Below are 14,052 nucleotides of genomic sequence, written 5' to 3'. Positions count from 1 at the left end.
TAAAACATCTAAAACAATTTCAAATATTGTAATGGTCATACCAATGAAATGTGCATAAATGTGCTTCTTTTATTGTTTTATTATCTCATCTAGATGTAACTTTTAGATACAGGTCACCCAGGCCACCCACCCCCACCACAACGCAATGTGATGCATTGTGAGCTTGTATATAATATGCTATTCTGTTGTTGTTGGGGTTTTTTGCCTTTATTGATAGTGGAAAGTGGAGACAGAAAGGAAACCGGGAGAGAGACGGAGTGACACACTGACATACAGCAAAGTTCGTCAGGAAGGGGACTCAAACCCACGATGCGCAGGTAGCATTAGGAGCCTATAGGTGCCTGGACCATGAGGCCGGCTCGGGCCAGATATGCTCTTATGTGGTTAAATCACACTGTCTTAAAAGTTTGGGATGTTCTAATACCGGCTTCCAAATGTTTGAAATGTCTATGACCACTTCTCTCAGTAGTGTCACTCTTATGTTTACCTTAATACGGGTCCTGCCCACTACTACACACTTCATTATTTCTTTAATCACCTCGACAGGGTTTTAATGGCATTCCTTAGGTTGATGGAGTGGGGGCGGAGGGTAAAGTATTTACGGTTCCAAACTGTGAGGCCATGGTGGCTAGGGGAGAGAAAGCGCGGCAGGGTCGTGTTGCTGGCCGGCTGAGTGTAGTAAAACACCATGGTGTCCTGCTTTATGAGTGGAACCAGGTCCCGCTCAGGTCGCTATTGTTGGTGCAGCTGAGCTAGGGGCCAGGGGCCGCCACTGCACTGGTTTGATGTGTCAAGGGGCCGTGTTTGTGAAAACAATCCCTTTGATGACACACTCCCTCTCTCTCTCTCTCCTTGCACTGATCCCTCTCTCCCTACAGCAGCGCCAGTCAATCTGGAAGCCATTTGCTCCGTTTCCACAGAGAAAGTTCAGGCTTGATCACCTCCCGCATCTGCTGAGTGTTTATTTACACACAGCACTTAACCCATTAGAGTTAGACAAACCAAGCAGAGCCACTGATCACTCTGGCCTTCTGAGGGCAGCGGCCAGGGGGCGGGGCAGGGGTGGCTGGATTGGGTGAACTGTATTCAGATCAGGGGTGGCTGGATTGGGTGAACTGTATTTGAATGATCTGTAAAGTTCAGATCAGTGGTTCCCAAACTTTTTAGCTCAAGACCCAGAAGACAATTCTGACGTTCGCCTAGGACCAAAACTAGTGACAGTAGCAGATCTACATGCTCACAATGCATCCCTTTGCACCACATTGTGAGCATAGATCTGCTATTTTCACTACTTGTTGTTCTTTGTGGAAATTATTGTATTTATTTTTAAAATATATCTATCACACAAGGGAGAAAATATCCAGTGAGGGTATATTTTGTGAGACACTATATTGATTATTGACTGGGTCTGAAAGAGAATCCAGACTAAATGTCAAGTGTAAATGTAATAACATACATGGTATGGCTATAACATGGAGATCACAGAGACTGACTAAAAGTAAGTAGTAAGTAAGCCTTGCCGAGCCATGAGGTCCATAGGGCAGGAGCCTATCTCCTGTTTCTGTAGCGTGAGGCAGCTTGATGTACAGTACAAGTACACCCCATGGTCATGACGCTAGTATAATTATGTCGCAGCCCCACCCCCCCATCCAACCCTTGTTGATGCTGAGTGCCAAGCAGGAAGGCATTGGGTCCCATTTGTCAGTCTTTGGTATGAGCTGGCCGGGGATCGAACCCCAACCTCCCAGTCTCAGGGCAGACACTCAAACCACAAGGCCACTGAGCTGGCATATTGCAAAACCCTAGGAGTAATGGATTCATAGCATTATGATGGGCAGACAGATAATAATGAGACATTGAGGAGCATCACAAGGTGAGGTCCATCATTTAGTGGCTTAGAACTACAGTATATAGCTGCCTATACGAGAGGATATTTTTAATGCTCTAGAAAACCGATAAATATGCATTATTAAATGTATTTCTAGAATTTCACTCATTATAACTGGGAAGGAGAGCCCTTCTGTTTATGACAGCACATATGAGGGGCTCAGCAGAAGAAGCTGTATATTTAGGCAAGAATGGGTAGTTGGTGAAATCTGCACTGGTACTGTGAGATCGGTGGCAATGGCCCGACATAAAAATGTGAGAGTGGTACCTGACATATCCATTGTGACATGATGTGCTTGGAATTTTTGGTTTCTGTTTTTTATGGAAGGAATGTATACCATAAGCATTCTTATCAATTTTATTTTTCTCTTTAGGTGTATCACTGGAATTTGATTAAGTTATTTTGTTTGGTTAAAATAAGTGTTAAATATATTCTGATTCTCCATACATGACTGTCCAGCTCTTTATTAAACAGAAAATACATTTCCAGGTTGAGATAGCCTACCATTTTGATCCTATATAGAGCAGTGATACCCTCCATAGAGGGTATGCGCGTGACTGATTGATTGATTGATTGATTGAAAGATTTATTAACAGATTGGAGAATTACAGTATATTTCAAGCACAACTCAATACAAAACTGTTAACTGTGGCCATAAAGCATTACACTTGTTTACAATAGGGTCCACCATCATCATCATCATCATACCGGCCTCAGCATAGTAAAAGCCACCATCATCATACCCGGAAGTTATGCGGGAATGCCTACTGAGTGGAAAAAAACTACTTTCTGGCCTTGGCAGCCCAGACATCCAAACAGAAAAGTCCTATTTGATTGCATTAAATGACTTTAAACAACATTAAATTCACTGTCACTCACTTTGCCACTCGATCTGCCATCTAGGATAGAGAAATGGAAGCCACGGCTCATGGCAAAAAGAAATGAGCAGACATGGAACACTATAAAAATGAAGCTAATAAATGGGTATAGGCTACTCTCTCCTGGTTGTCCCCTGGTTGTCACCTACCTGGAAATGTATTTTCTGTTCATTAAATACCCGGAGATGGAGAGAGCCATGTGAACAAACACACTACTACTAAATATATAGGCTGCTAGTGCATTAACCTTTTAACAAAAACCTTTTTGTTTTAAACAATTGTATGACTTATACCCTACCTTAAATTGGGGGAGTCTTGTCGTTAAAATGCCTATAACCTACAGTACATACAAAAAACCCAACCCAAAACAAAAACTGAATTTGTAAACATGTGAACACTGGCTTCCATCATGGATGAGGAGTGAGGACCAAAACATTAAGAGTATGGTATTGGTCCCTCCCATTCAGTGGGGCGCTACTAAGTGTAGAAGAGTCGACTATAAAGAGCGCCTGCAGGAATATTATTACACGCACGTAGTAGTAGCCTACACGCTGTTGACCGTCACTCCCTCCATTGTCCGATGGAGGAGAAGTGTCAAAACAATCTTGTATTATTCCACGGTGAATTATCGTAGTCTACACGTTTTCAGTGACCTCCGTTTTCTGTGACCTCCTTTACGCGCCACATGCAACTGCCTATACACGGATTTTTGTCAGTTGCATGTGAATTTGTGAAACGTATCCTTTTTTTATCATGGCTTTTACTATGCTGAGGCCGTTGGCGACTCATCCCTTCTCCTCCTACGCTTCTGACCTGCATGCGATGTCCGACGACGAGGAGAACCGGAGCGAGAGCGACGGAAGCACGGACCAGAACTATGGATGCTGCGCCGAGAAGTACCGCCGGGTCTCCCGTGTCCTGGGCGTCGGCGTGGTGGTGAAGCAGCGGAACGCAGCCAACGCCAGGGAGCGGGACCGTACCCAGAGTGTCAACAGCGCCTTCACGGCTCTGCGGACTCTCATCCCAACGGAGCCGGTTGACAGAAAACTGTCCAAAATCGAAACCCTGCGCCTGGCCTCCAGTTATATTTCGCACTTGGCCAACGTGCTTATCGTCGGAGACGGACGCGAGGATGGCCAGCCTTGTCTGGGCGCAGTGTACAGCAGCACGCAGGGAGAGGGAGAAGGCAAACACCCAAGAACTATCTGCACATTCTGCCTCAGCAATCAGCGAAAAGGGGTAAACGTTTATGAATATTAAGAAATTAAACAGCTTGCTTTGTACATTTAATGAATAGTCTGTGCTTTAGACTTTGTACAAAAAAAGAAAGAAAAAAAACAATAATAATTTGTTGCAACTTTTCACCTGCATGTTTCTGTTTTAGCAACTGTTTAAATTATGAAAACAAAATGTAATCCATTGCAGGATTACATTACATACAGGAGACACTCTGGTCAAAAGACTGCATGCATGCAGCCAACAACTTTATCAAAATAACCCTGTTAATCAGAACAGGCTATAGCCCTAGCTGTGTATCCTACAATATAGGAATATGTTCCATGTATCTGAGTGAAGTGGAAATGTCAAATGTGTCCCAAGTACTCTCTTGGGACTTTGTTTATTTATAGGGACTATAACCCAGTCATATCCTTTAAAGGGCAACATGTTCTTTTTTATAATGCTGCTATAAATTATGTATTTGCAACAAATTAATTGTATCCTCATAGATGAAGAAATGACCCAAAACTAAAACGGTTTTGGTTGTTGCCTGTTGGTTCCAAGTTATTTCCTACAGAAGAAGAATCTGATCAAGAGTGAAAGCAATGACTAATGCAATGTCTTGCTTTGTTCACAGGTGAAAGACAGGCGAGACTGTGTGAAAATGCATGGTGGCAACACACTGCGAATGAGCCGGCGATGAAACTGTCTGGGGGCTGTTCAGGTTTAACCTAATCCCTATGGCAGACCTCAGGGAGCACTCCAGCCAACACTGGCCCACAAACCGGCCTTTCTAACATTTCTAAAAGCATCTTAAAACAGTGTTCTTAGTGCGTTTGAAAACTAAGACAATCTTGAGGAAGATGCTTTTGGGAAGCTTGGTTCAGAGTGTCATCACCCACCTCTGGAAGCAGACTGTCACAAGAGAGCCGTTTCAGGAATAATGTGGGACAGAACAGACTACTCCACCCATCATGAGAAGGCTGTAGTGTACTGTACTTTCTACAACACTCAAGTGACACTGGTGGAATATGATCTTACAAGAAGACTCTAGTCAGTTGATTTTTCCAGTACATTTTGAATTCTGTTTTGAAATTAAATCTATTTTTTCATAGACATTCTTGTCTAGTATTTGCAGTGGTTTTAGTGATATCACTTTGTTTTATGAAACCAACAAGTTACCACTATGCAGGTTCTCAGTCCAGTAAATTATTTTACAATTATTTAAAAAGCATTGTCAAAAAAACCTCAGCCATAGCACGTACGGCAAACCACACATGTGAGTGAATATATTTTCTCCTCAAAACAATTGTTTATACACAACACTTGATACAATGAACTATACCAGTGTGCTACAGGTGAACAGCAAGTCTATGATATGCTCGTAAACACAAGCAAAGTATTTTAATTACAGAATGGTGACTTGATAGTCACAACAAGCTTGTAGCCCTTTTTTCCTGGCTTTGTAGCATGAAGAAAAAAGAAGTGAAATTACAAGCCATCTGTCCATAAAAAGCAATAGGAACCATGACTGGCAGCTTCTAAGTGTAACTACATAGAGAAGTTCCAATACAGCGTTACATTTGCTCTCAGTGCAATCATGCCGAGCTGCCTCAAAAAAGGAAGTAATCAATCTTGCCCTGAGTAGGGTCTTTCTAAAATAAGGCATGCAGCAGCATGAGTGACCACAGAGAGGCCTTGTCAGGATGGTACATTGAAGAGAGTGCCAGCGAGGAAGGCATGAATCATGCAAACTCAAATCAACACTGGCGAGGGTATAGGAAAAACAGGAAATACACAAATGAGGGGAGATGAGGATCATCGCAAACTGCCACACATTGTTTGTACCCATTCAAATAAGCATCCACAAGGGAAAAACTCCATCTTTTCATTTCCTTAATGCCTATATGTCTAATTCACAATGTTCTGCATTCTAGCATTCCATGCCCTGGTCATCCAATTGCTGTATCTCAATTTGTCACTCAGTACTTCTGTGTCCTCAAATGTTTGACTATTCAGGGCCTGGATCTGGAACACTTGTTCTCAACGTGAGGTCCTTGAAGGGTTAGCCAGGGGGTCCCCAGATAAATGATTGGTAGAACCAAAAGTACCCTTGTGGGTCTGTAACTCAGAAAGTTTTAAGATGGAACCACATAGATGCTTGGGTCCATTTGGTTCCATTTATTTTGTACACTCTCACAGAGGATTTTAAAGTGTATGTTTGGGTCCCAGAATTAAAATAATAATAAAATGGGCATCCACAGCCAAATACTGGGTTTTTTGCAATTAAAAAGGTTGAGAATCACTGATCTGGAAAGTGCAAGTGTGCTCTTTAGCATGACTTGAGTTGAAGTAATAAATCTCCTGGGCTGTGATCCACATGTGGTGTTGATCAGTCACAGCTAATATCACCTTGCAGCCTGTTTCCAAGCAAACACAGCTGCTGATGAATCAACGCAGTAGATCACACCAGTAAAGGCGTATGGGAGACAATGTGTGTGTGTGTGTGTGTGTGTGTGTGTGTGTGTGTGTGTCCATAAACGTGACAAATAGTGTAAATGAAGGTATGCCAACTATGCCATTGTGCATGTGTGTAAGTCACTTTATGTGAGTCTGTATGTGGATGTTCATGTGTCTTTTAATGCAGTGAATCGTGATTTATGCCGTGCTAGGTTCCTGGGACTAGTCATTGTCATCATTATTGTCAACACAATTGGACACTGTGAGAAACACCAATCAAACCTCACTCCAGATATTACTCATGCAGGGTGAGTGAAATAAAATAAATAAATTAAAATCTACAAACTTAAAAAAAAAGGGGCTTGAGTTATTAACAAAGTTACTAGAAGACTACATATTTTAAATCACCAGTGAAGTGATATCCATGGATTAAAGATTTAAGTAGCCTCGGCTCATTTCAGTCACTTTTTATAAAATGAAAGAGCAATAAAATGGGTCAAACTAGAATACATATTCAGAACAGAAGCATCTTCCATAAATCCTTAATGGTGTCAAATATTTCACAAAAGCAAAGGTAAAAGCCTCAATCTGCAATTCCTTCAACTGGTTGGCTGTATATTAAAACAGCAGGAATTAGGAATATAGGTTTAGAATTCTAATACCTATAAACATCATAATTCTACATATTGTGGTAACTGGTAATTGTTTAGGTTTAGGAAACACAGCGTTAGTGTGTAGAACTTCTTTCACACAATCGCAGAGTGGGATGGAATAACAACATTTCTGCCGTGAGATTTGTGTTAGCTTTAATCCCTGGATGTTTAGAAATACACCCTCTGGAAATAAGTTATTGTATTCACACACCTTTGGGGCAGCACAAATTACTGTACACTTGCATAAAGCATCCCAGCCCTCCAGTCTCTCCACCTGTCAGTTCTAAAGTCTAATTAGAAGCTGCTGTGTGAGCTTATCATGCAGCTCTGGGGGCCTGGCGGAGCCCGTTGAATGGCTCCCAGAGGCCCCCAGGCAGGAAGATGTCATAGAGAAACAGGAAGGAAAAGGGCTGAGGGACTGACCCTGCCGAGGCCCTCCCTGTGGGGCCCAGGGCCCTGGGTCAGTGCCAGGTTTGACATCAGCCTGGGACCCAGGTGGCCCCACTGCTGCTTTGGTGCTAATTTTAATTCCTGGGTGGGAAAGTAATATGGCAAACTAAGAAGTAGACAAGTAAATGAGGACAGTGCAAAAAATAAATTAACACAGCTAAATTATATGACAAAACGTTGTGGCATTTATACTGTATGTGCAGGTGGGCTGGTGAGAAGGCTTAGAACAACCACCTGACTGGTGTGATTTCTTATAAAAGTTAGTGATATCCCTGTACAGGATAATATAAAGTTCCATTTGAACATAAATTATTGTGTCAAAGTCGTCAGCAACACTTTTCCAACTCGCAGCCCCATCTGGTAGACATTACGTGGAGGATACCATGGGGCAAATAGGAAGGGGTAAGATTGTGATACAGTTCCCATCCACCTAAATAGACCCTTATGGTGCTGTATCTCAAGAGCTTGACAAGGTAGACACCTTCCACCCCCTCGTCGCCTCTTATTCAACCCTATAGCTTCCTGGCCAACCTGCCTGTCAAGGGGGATAATCGCCATCAGACACGCACTTGCGGCCCCTTTCATGGGACAAGGCCTTGGATAGCCTGCTTCCGATTTTTTATGATTCTTTTCCATTGATGGGTGGAAAGGGAGTACAGGGAACAAACCACTCCTCAGCAGCAGCCAAACAGCCCCAACCAGGGCCAGACAGTGGGAGTGTGTGTGTGTGTGTGTGTGTGTGTGTGTGTGTGTGTGTGTGTGTGTGTGTGTGTGCGTGCGCGTGCATGCATGCGTGCGTGCGTGCGTTTGTGTGTGTGTACTGTATGGTTGATGCTGTTGACACACACTCCTCCCGGCAGCGGACACCCTCGGGACTATCGTTTCCCTCCCAGCGTGTGGAGGGAGGAAGCGGTGGAATTCCCTGAGACATTAGCACAGACAATGTCAGTCTACCGGGGCAGGGCCCTGATTACTCTTTACTTGGCTCCTGCTCGTGTACTGAACCTTTAGTCTCAGGGCGGGGGTCCTTAATGTGGAGGTGAAAAGGCAACTATAATCTGCCCCCCTTTCCCCACCCGGCAAAATAATGCAACGGTATGAGTGCGCAAACAGCTCTTTTGGGAGGAAAGCGTCTGTCCTCCTCAGAATCATCCATCACAGCCTGATGGTTGATCGCAGTATGACTATGACTCTGTACAGGTTCACAGGGGTTACTGCTTGTGGAAAAAACAAATATTAATACATTTGTGTACTGTTAATTTAACACTCAAGCTAATATTGGACCGTAAATTCAGAAAAGGTCTTTCAATAAATGTAGATGCTGTGCATATATACCTTACATCCACACTGACAAAAAATACACAATGTTAATTTAACAAATACGCCAAAGCATAGTGGGGAAATCATGTAAGGTGAATGGATTGCTATGGATTGTTATGTTAAGGCATGGGCTTCTGGCCAGCAAATGCAATTGTTTACAGAAACTCCTGTGAGTAAGTGGGATGGATGGGAGGAAGACCACACGTCTGAATCTTTGAACCAATTTCAACACTCGGAGCAATTGTTTAAAGGATATCCTCAATCAAGGCCCCAAAGAGCACAATGAATAGTCTTGCTGACAGAAACATGCAGCCCTCCGTCAACCTTTTTGACCTGCCCACTGTGTGTTGGACACGAGCAACTGTCCCACTCCAAACAAAACATCATGATGTCATTTGATTTAAGCTATGTTTTCCAATGAACAATTGAAGATTACCAATCTAATTTTAAAATAGTGGCACCATGCGCAGACTCTTTTAATGTGTAATTCTAGGTTACAAAGCTCACCAGTAAGACGCTCTGAGGGCGAGAAGCGCATCCGCCTATAGAACATATAGAATTAATTCTGTACTGGCCATATATGGAGCATGTCTTGAGATCAACATATGGAATGTCAGAACAGGTCAGCTCCATATATGGAGATCTAAGGGTAGCAGCGGGGGCAGTGAGTGTACAGGGTTTGATGAGGGCCCAGGTAGGGCCGGGCCTTAATCTTTGGGCCTGTTGTGAATTCTAGTTGTTGCCGGCTGCCGGGCGCGGCTGCACTAATAACTTTGGGGCGGGCCCAAGGTTTGAGGTCAGATGTAGAGTTGCTGGCCGGCTCCATATATGCAGATCTAGGTGGTGATGATCTAGTCTTCTTCATGTATGGCTATCCAGGGTTTGATGAGGTCAGTGTCGTGATCTTCATATATGGAGACGGCCATACTTGGAGCGTGTCACGAGGCGTGATGGACTGATGGCCATATATGGTGGCGTGATGTGTCACAAGGCGTGATGTCACGAGGCGTGATGGACTGACGTGACTATAGTGACGTGACTGACTAGTGACTGACTGACGGAGTGACAGATATTTCAGGTTTTCATAGTAATCTGCGACCTACAGTCGCAACAAGTTTATTTCTTCATTAAAGTTATGTCATTGTCTTAACAAACAAAGTATGAAAGAGGAAAGGCTATCATAACAAAAATGTTGTACCTACATGAAAGGCAAAAATTTATAAAATAGTAGCTAGACATTTTCAGTCTCACAGGCAGTGAGTGTTGTGTGCACTCACACACAACGTATTGGCTCCACTGTGTCATCCCAACTTGGAACACCTGTTTCAATTCTCCTAATTGTCTTGCCTCATTGACGAAATCTAACTAATAATTTTAGTAATGTCCTCAACATTTGAGGACGGAATTGGCGGAATTCTTCCATGCAACGGTGGAGTCTGTTCTTCTATACGTTCATATTGAGATTGGGAACACCTTCCAGCCAATCACAGCGGCCAATCAATGCGCCACTTTCAACCTGGCTGGCATCACTGCGTCGATTCATTGAGACAGTATCAAATATATATATATTCTCAATATATAGCTTCTCAATTATTAAATTAATTGAAAAGTAATGAATAGAATGAATAATCAGTACAGAAATAATTTGATAAATGCAGCCCTAATAAGAGCACACACAATACAGATATTGCATAATATAACCCTGCAGAAGTCTCTAAAGGAGTGCTACGCTGACCAGAATGTTGCTTGCAGTACATCAGCAAAAGTGTACATGTTACCAACAAGATTCTGTATGAGGGAATACCAAGGGTGAGCTAGAAAATAGCAGCCAGTGGGGGCACGGTGGCACAGTCGGTAGTGCTGTCGCCTCACAGCTAGAAGGTAAAACCATACCTATATTAGATTATTATCACCATGACACTTCCCCAGTTGATTACTTACACGAAGACAATGATTTATTGTTATTATTGTATTTATTTTTAAATATGCAAATGAGGCATTATATAGTAAAATATGTAAAAATATATATATATATATATGAAAAAGTTACTACTGTGGAAGGGTTATCATATATTAATTTACTTATATTGATCCTATAAACAATTTAATATAGGTATAGTTTTTCCCACTCAATTCATAATTAACATTCCAATTTTGGAGCTCTGGCTCATGGACTAAGAACCCAAAAAAACCTGAACCGGTGGACAAAATGGGTTGCAAAATCATGGGATAAAAGAAGAAAAGAAATAGCAGCCAGGAGAATGAGACTAGCAGGACACGGTCAAAGACATCAAGAACTGCCAACCAGCAAATTGGTGCTGTGGGAACCAACATAAGGGCATCGATCACGTCTGAGGACGACCTAGAGAGAGATTGGCGTCCTATTGAGGTGCCCTTTTGAGGTGAAATTGGCGCTTTGATTGGCTCCTGTGATTGGCTCGAAGGTGTGCCATTCTGCGCTGTGATTGGCTGAGCAAGAGCATCGCATAGGGCCTAAGCACACTTTAGATTCCATGCGCGGACAGAAGAAGCTGTATTTTACGTCATTTCTGAGTTTTTAGACAGCTGGTGGATGGAAAAGAAGCTCCACCCCCGCGGCTGACTGCTGCGGAGGAGAGCGTTTCCGGGAATCTGTCCGTCGCGGCAGTCACCTGCGGGGGTGGAGCTTCTTTTCCATCCACCAGCTGTCTAAAAAGCCGGAATGACGTCGGGCGTCAGCTTCCTTTGTCCGTGCCTGTCCGCTAAAGTGTGCCCACGGTGATAACGGGTGTGCCACAGGGGACACCCGTTATACAGTGGCAGATGCAAATGAGACAGCGGGAGGAGAGAGAGGTAGGGATTGGAATTTGGGTATGTCATATCCCCGAACTAGTTTATTTTTAATTGATGCAAGAACAATGGCTTCTATTTTAGTGTAATAATAAAATAATCAATAAACTCTGGGGGCATTTTCAAATTAGCCTGATTATCAGACTGTAGCTTTATTGAAGCTTCAGTCCACTCAGAGAGTGGGCGGGGTCTTTGGGCTGGATCCAGGCTATTTTCAAATAGAGTAGCATAAAAAAGGCTGCAAACGTTAACCACTTTCAACCTGGCCGGCATTAACCTCGCGTCACCAGGCTTTCCACCTCAGAAGAAAGCCTGGTCTGTGTTCCAAAATCGCTGTGTGAACCGGTCTGGAGCGAATGGTAATTTACGTCATGTTGTAGTCTTGTTTTGTAGTCATCAGGCAGGAAACCACAAGACGGAATAAGAATTCCGCCATTCATAGTACTGATTCCGTCTTGTGGTTTCCTGCCAGATGACTACAAATCATTGACTACAACATGACGAAAGTTACCATCCGCTCCCGACCGGATCATAAACCCCAAATGGAATGCTGCCCAGGCTAGGCTGGCATCATTGTGTCGATTCATTGAGACAAAAATCACACCCGTGTGGGGTGCTCTTACGTATGATGATCATACATCATCATACATCATACATCATCTCATGAACAACTGAATTTATGTGATTGGTTAGCCGATTTGCTCGTCTACAAAAATATATATATTCTTAATATATAGCTTCACAATTGAATGCCACAGACGAATAACAGTCTAAGTCCACACTATTGATCCATAATGTATAAATGATAGATAAGGGTTCAGGACAACGAGGCCTTTTCGTGGAGGGGTCAGTCTGAAATTTGGACTTAGACTGTTTTTCGTCTGTGGTACTCAATTATTCAATGAATTGAAAAGTAATTAATATAATAATCACTACAGAAATTAATGATAAATGCAGCCATAACTAGAAAAAGTGCCCCTCGGGGCACAGGTCTCCACCAGGGCAGGTCAGGTTGTGGCCTCCTGGTGGCGCTATAATAGGCCAATGTGAAAAGGGTGGGATATATTCCTCAGCCTAGTAAGAAAATGTGTGAAAGATTTCACGTAAATTGCATGCTGCGTTCATGATTTGAGGGCAATCTTGCAAACTGTGAAAGCCAATTATAGCCAATTAGGATGGAATATGAAATATCGGACAGATCCGACTTGAGCACATGACCATAGAGATACTGTGTAACGATTTGTGAGATTTTTGGACAGAATCTGGAGGAGTAATATCAAAAAATTTGTTTTACAAAAGTCGGCCTCCTCGTGGTGCTATAAAAGGCAGATGCGGAAAATGCAGGTCAAAGGTTTGTCCTTGGCCTCTAGGGTGTGTGCATGCAACGTTTCACGCAGATCAGTGCAGTTTTAGGTAAAAAATGTGAAAAGCTGCCTCATGGTGGCACTATAACAGGCCGTTCTGGAAAATGTGGGGCAGAGGTTCATCGTTGGCATCCAGGGAGTGTGTGTACAAAGTTTGGCATCGACCGGGTTAACGGTGCCGGAGATTAGCTGGTAACGGACGGACGGAAGGACGGACACACGGACGGACGGAGTGCAAAACATACTCTCTCCCCATGCCTTCGGCCTGGTCTCACAATAAGAGCACTCATAATACAGATATTGCATAATATAACAGGGATGTAAGGACCAAACCACACTGCCTAATAGTCCAGTGGCCCAGGATTCCACATTTAATTACTGAAAAGTGAAAGGTCAAATCAGCTCTGGATTAAGAGGATCAATTGGTCATGAATGAGACTGAAAGCCATGGTCTAATGCATATTATTGTAATCCTGATTATCCGTCACTGTCCGGCAGAAACCAGCTAACTCCATTTTTAGTTTTATTGTCTCCACCAGGCCGAAGGCATGGGGAGAGAGTATGTTTTGCACTTACGTCCGTGTGTGTGACTGTGTGACTGTGTGTGTGTGTGTGTGTGCGTGCGTGCGTGCGTGCGTGCGTGCGTGCGTGTGTGTCCGTCTGTCCGTCTGTTACCAGCTAATCTCCGGCACCATTAACCCGGTCCAAATTTTGCACACACATCCCTGGATGCCAACGATGAACCTCTGCCCCAAATTTTCCAGAGCGGCCTGTTATAGTGTCACCAGGGGGCCGACTTTTAGAAAACAGTTTTTGCTGTTACTCCTCCAGATTCTGTCCAAAAATCCCGCAAATCGTTACACAGCATCTCTCTATAGTCATGTGTTCAAGACGGATCTGTCCGATATTTCATATTCCATCCTAATTGCTTAACATTGGCTTTCAAAGTTTGCAGGATTGGCCCGTTTGGAACAAAAATCCTCAAATCACGA

At 43.3% G+C, this 14,052-nt stretch overlaps 1 protein-coding gene across 1 annotated transcript; it reads left to right on the top strand.

Annotated features, from left to right (window-relative positions):
• Positions 1–3,315: 3,315 nt before the first annotated feature.
• On the top strand, positions 3,316–6,098 carry LOC306929019 (transcription factor 15-like). Its single transcript, XM_079509355.1, has 2 exons — positions 3,316–4,005; positions 4,622–6,098. Exons 1-2 carry the CDS (start codon positions 3,520–3,522, stop codon positions 4,685–4,687), a joined length of 552 nt encoding a protein of 183 aa, XP_079365481.1. The 5' UTR covers positions 3,316–3,519; the 3' UTR covers positions 4,688–6,098.
• Positions 6,099–14,052: the final 7,954 nt, after the last annotated feature.

The sequence above is a fragment of the Electrona antarctica genome (assembly GCF_951216825.1).
Source record: "Electrona antarctica genome assembly, chromosome: 9".
Lineage (NCBI taxonomy): Eukaryota > Metazoa > Chordata > Actinopteri > Myctophiformes > Myctophidae > Electrona > Electrona antarctica.
This window is presented reverse-complemented; position numbering and strand designations above follow the sequence as displayed.

Bases quoted from the DNA above. Each gene is read 5' to 3' on its own strand.
- LOC306929019 (XM_079509355.1), top strand. From the start codon at position 3,520: ATGGCTTTTACTATGCTGAGGCCGTTGGCGACTCATCCCTTCTCCTCC. The intron at 4,006-4,621 runs GTAAACGTTTAT...CTTTGTTCACAG, and splicing joins TCAGCAATCAGCGAAAAGGG to GTGAAAGACAGGCGAGACTG.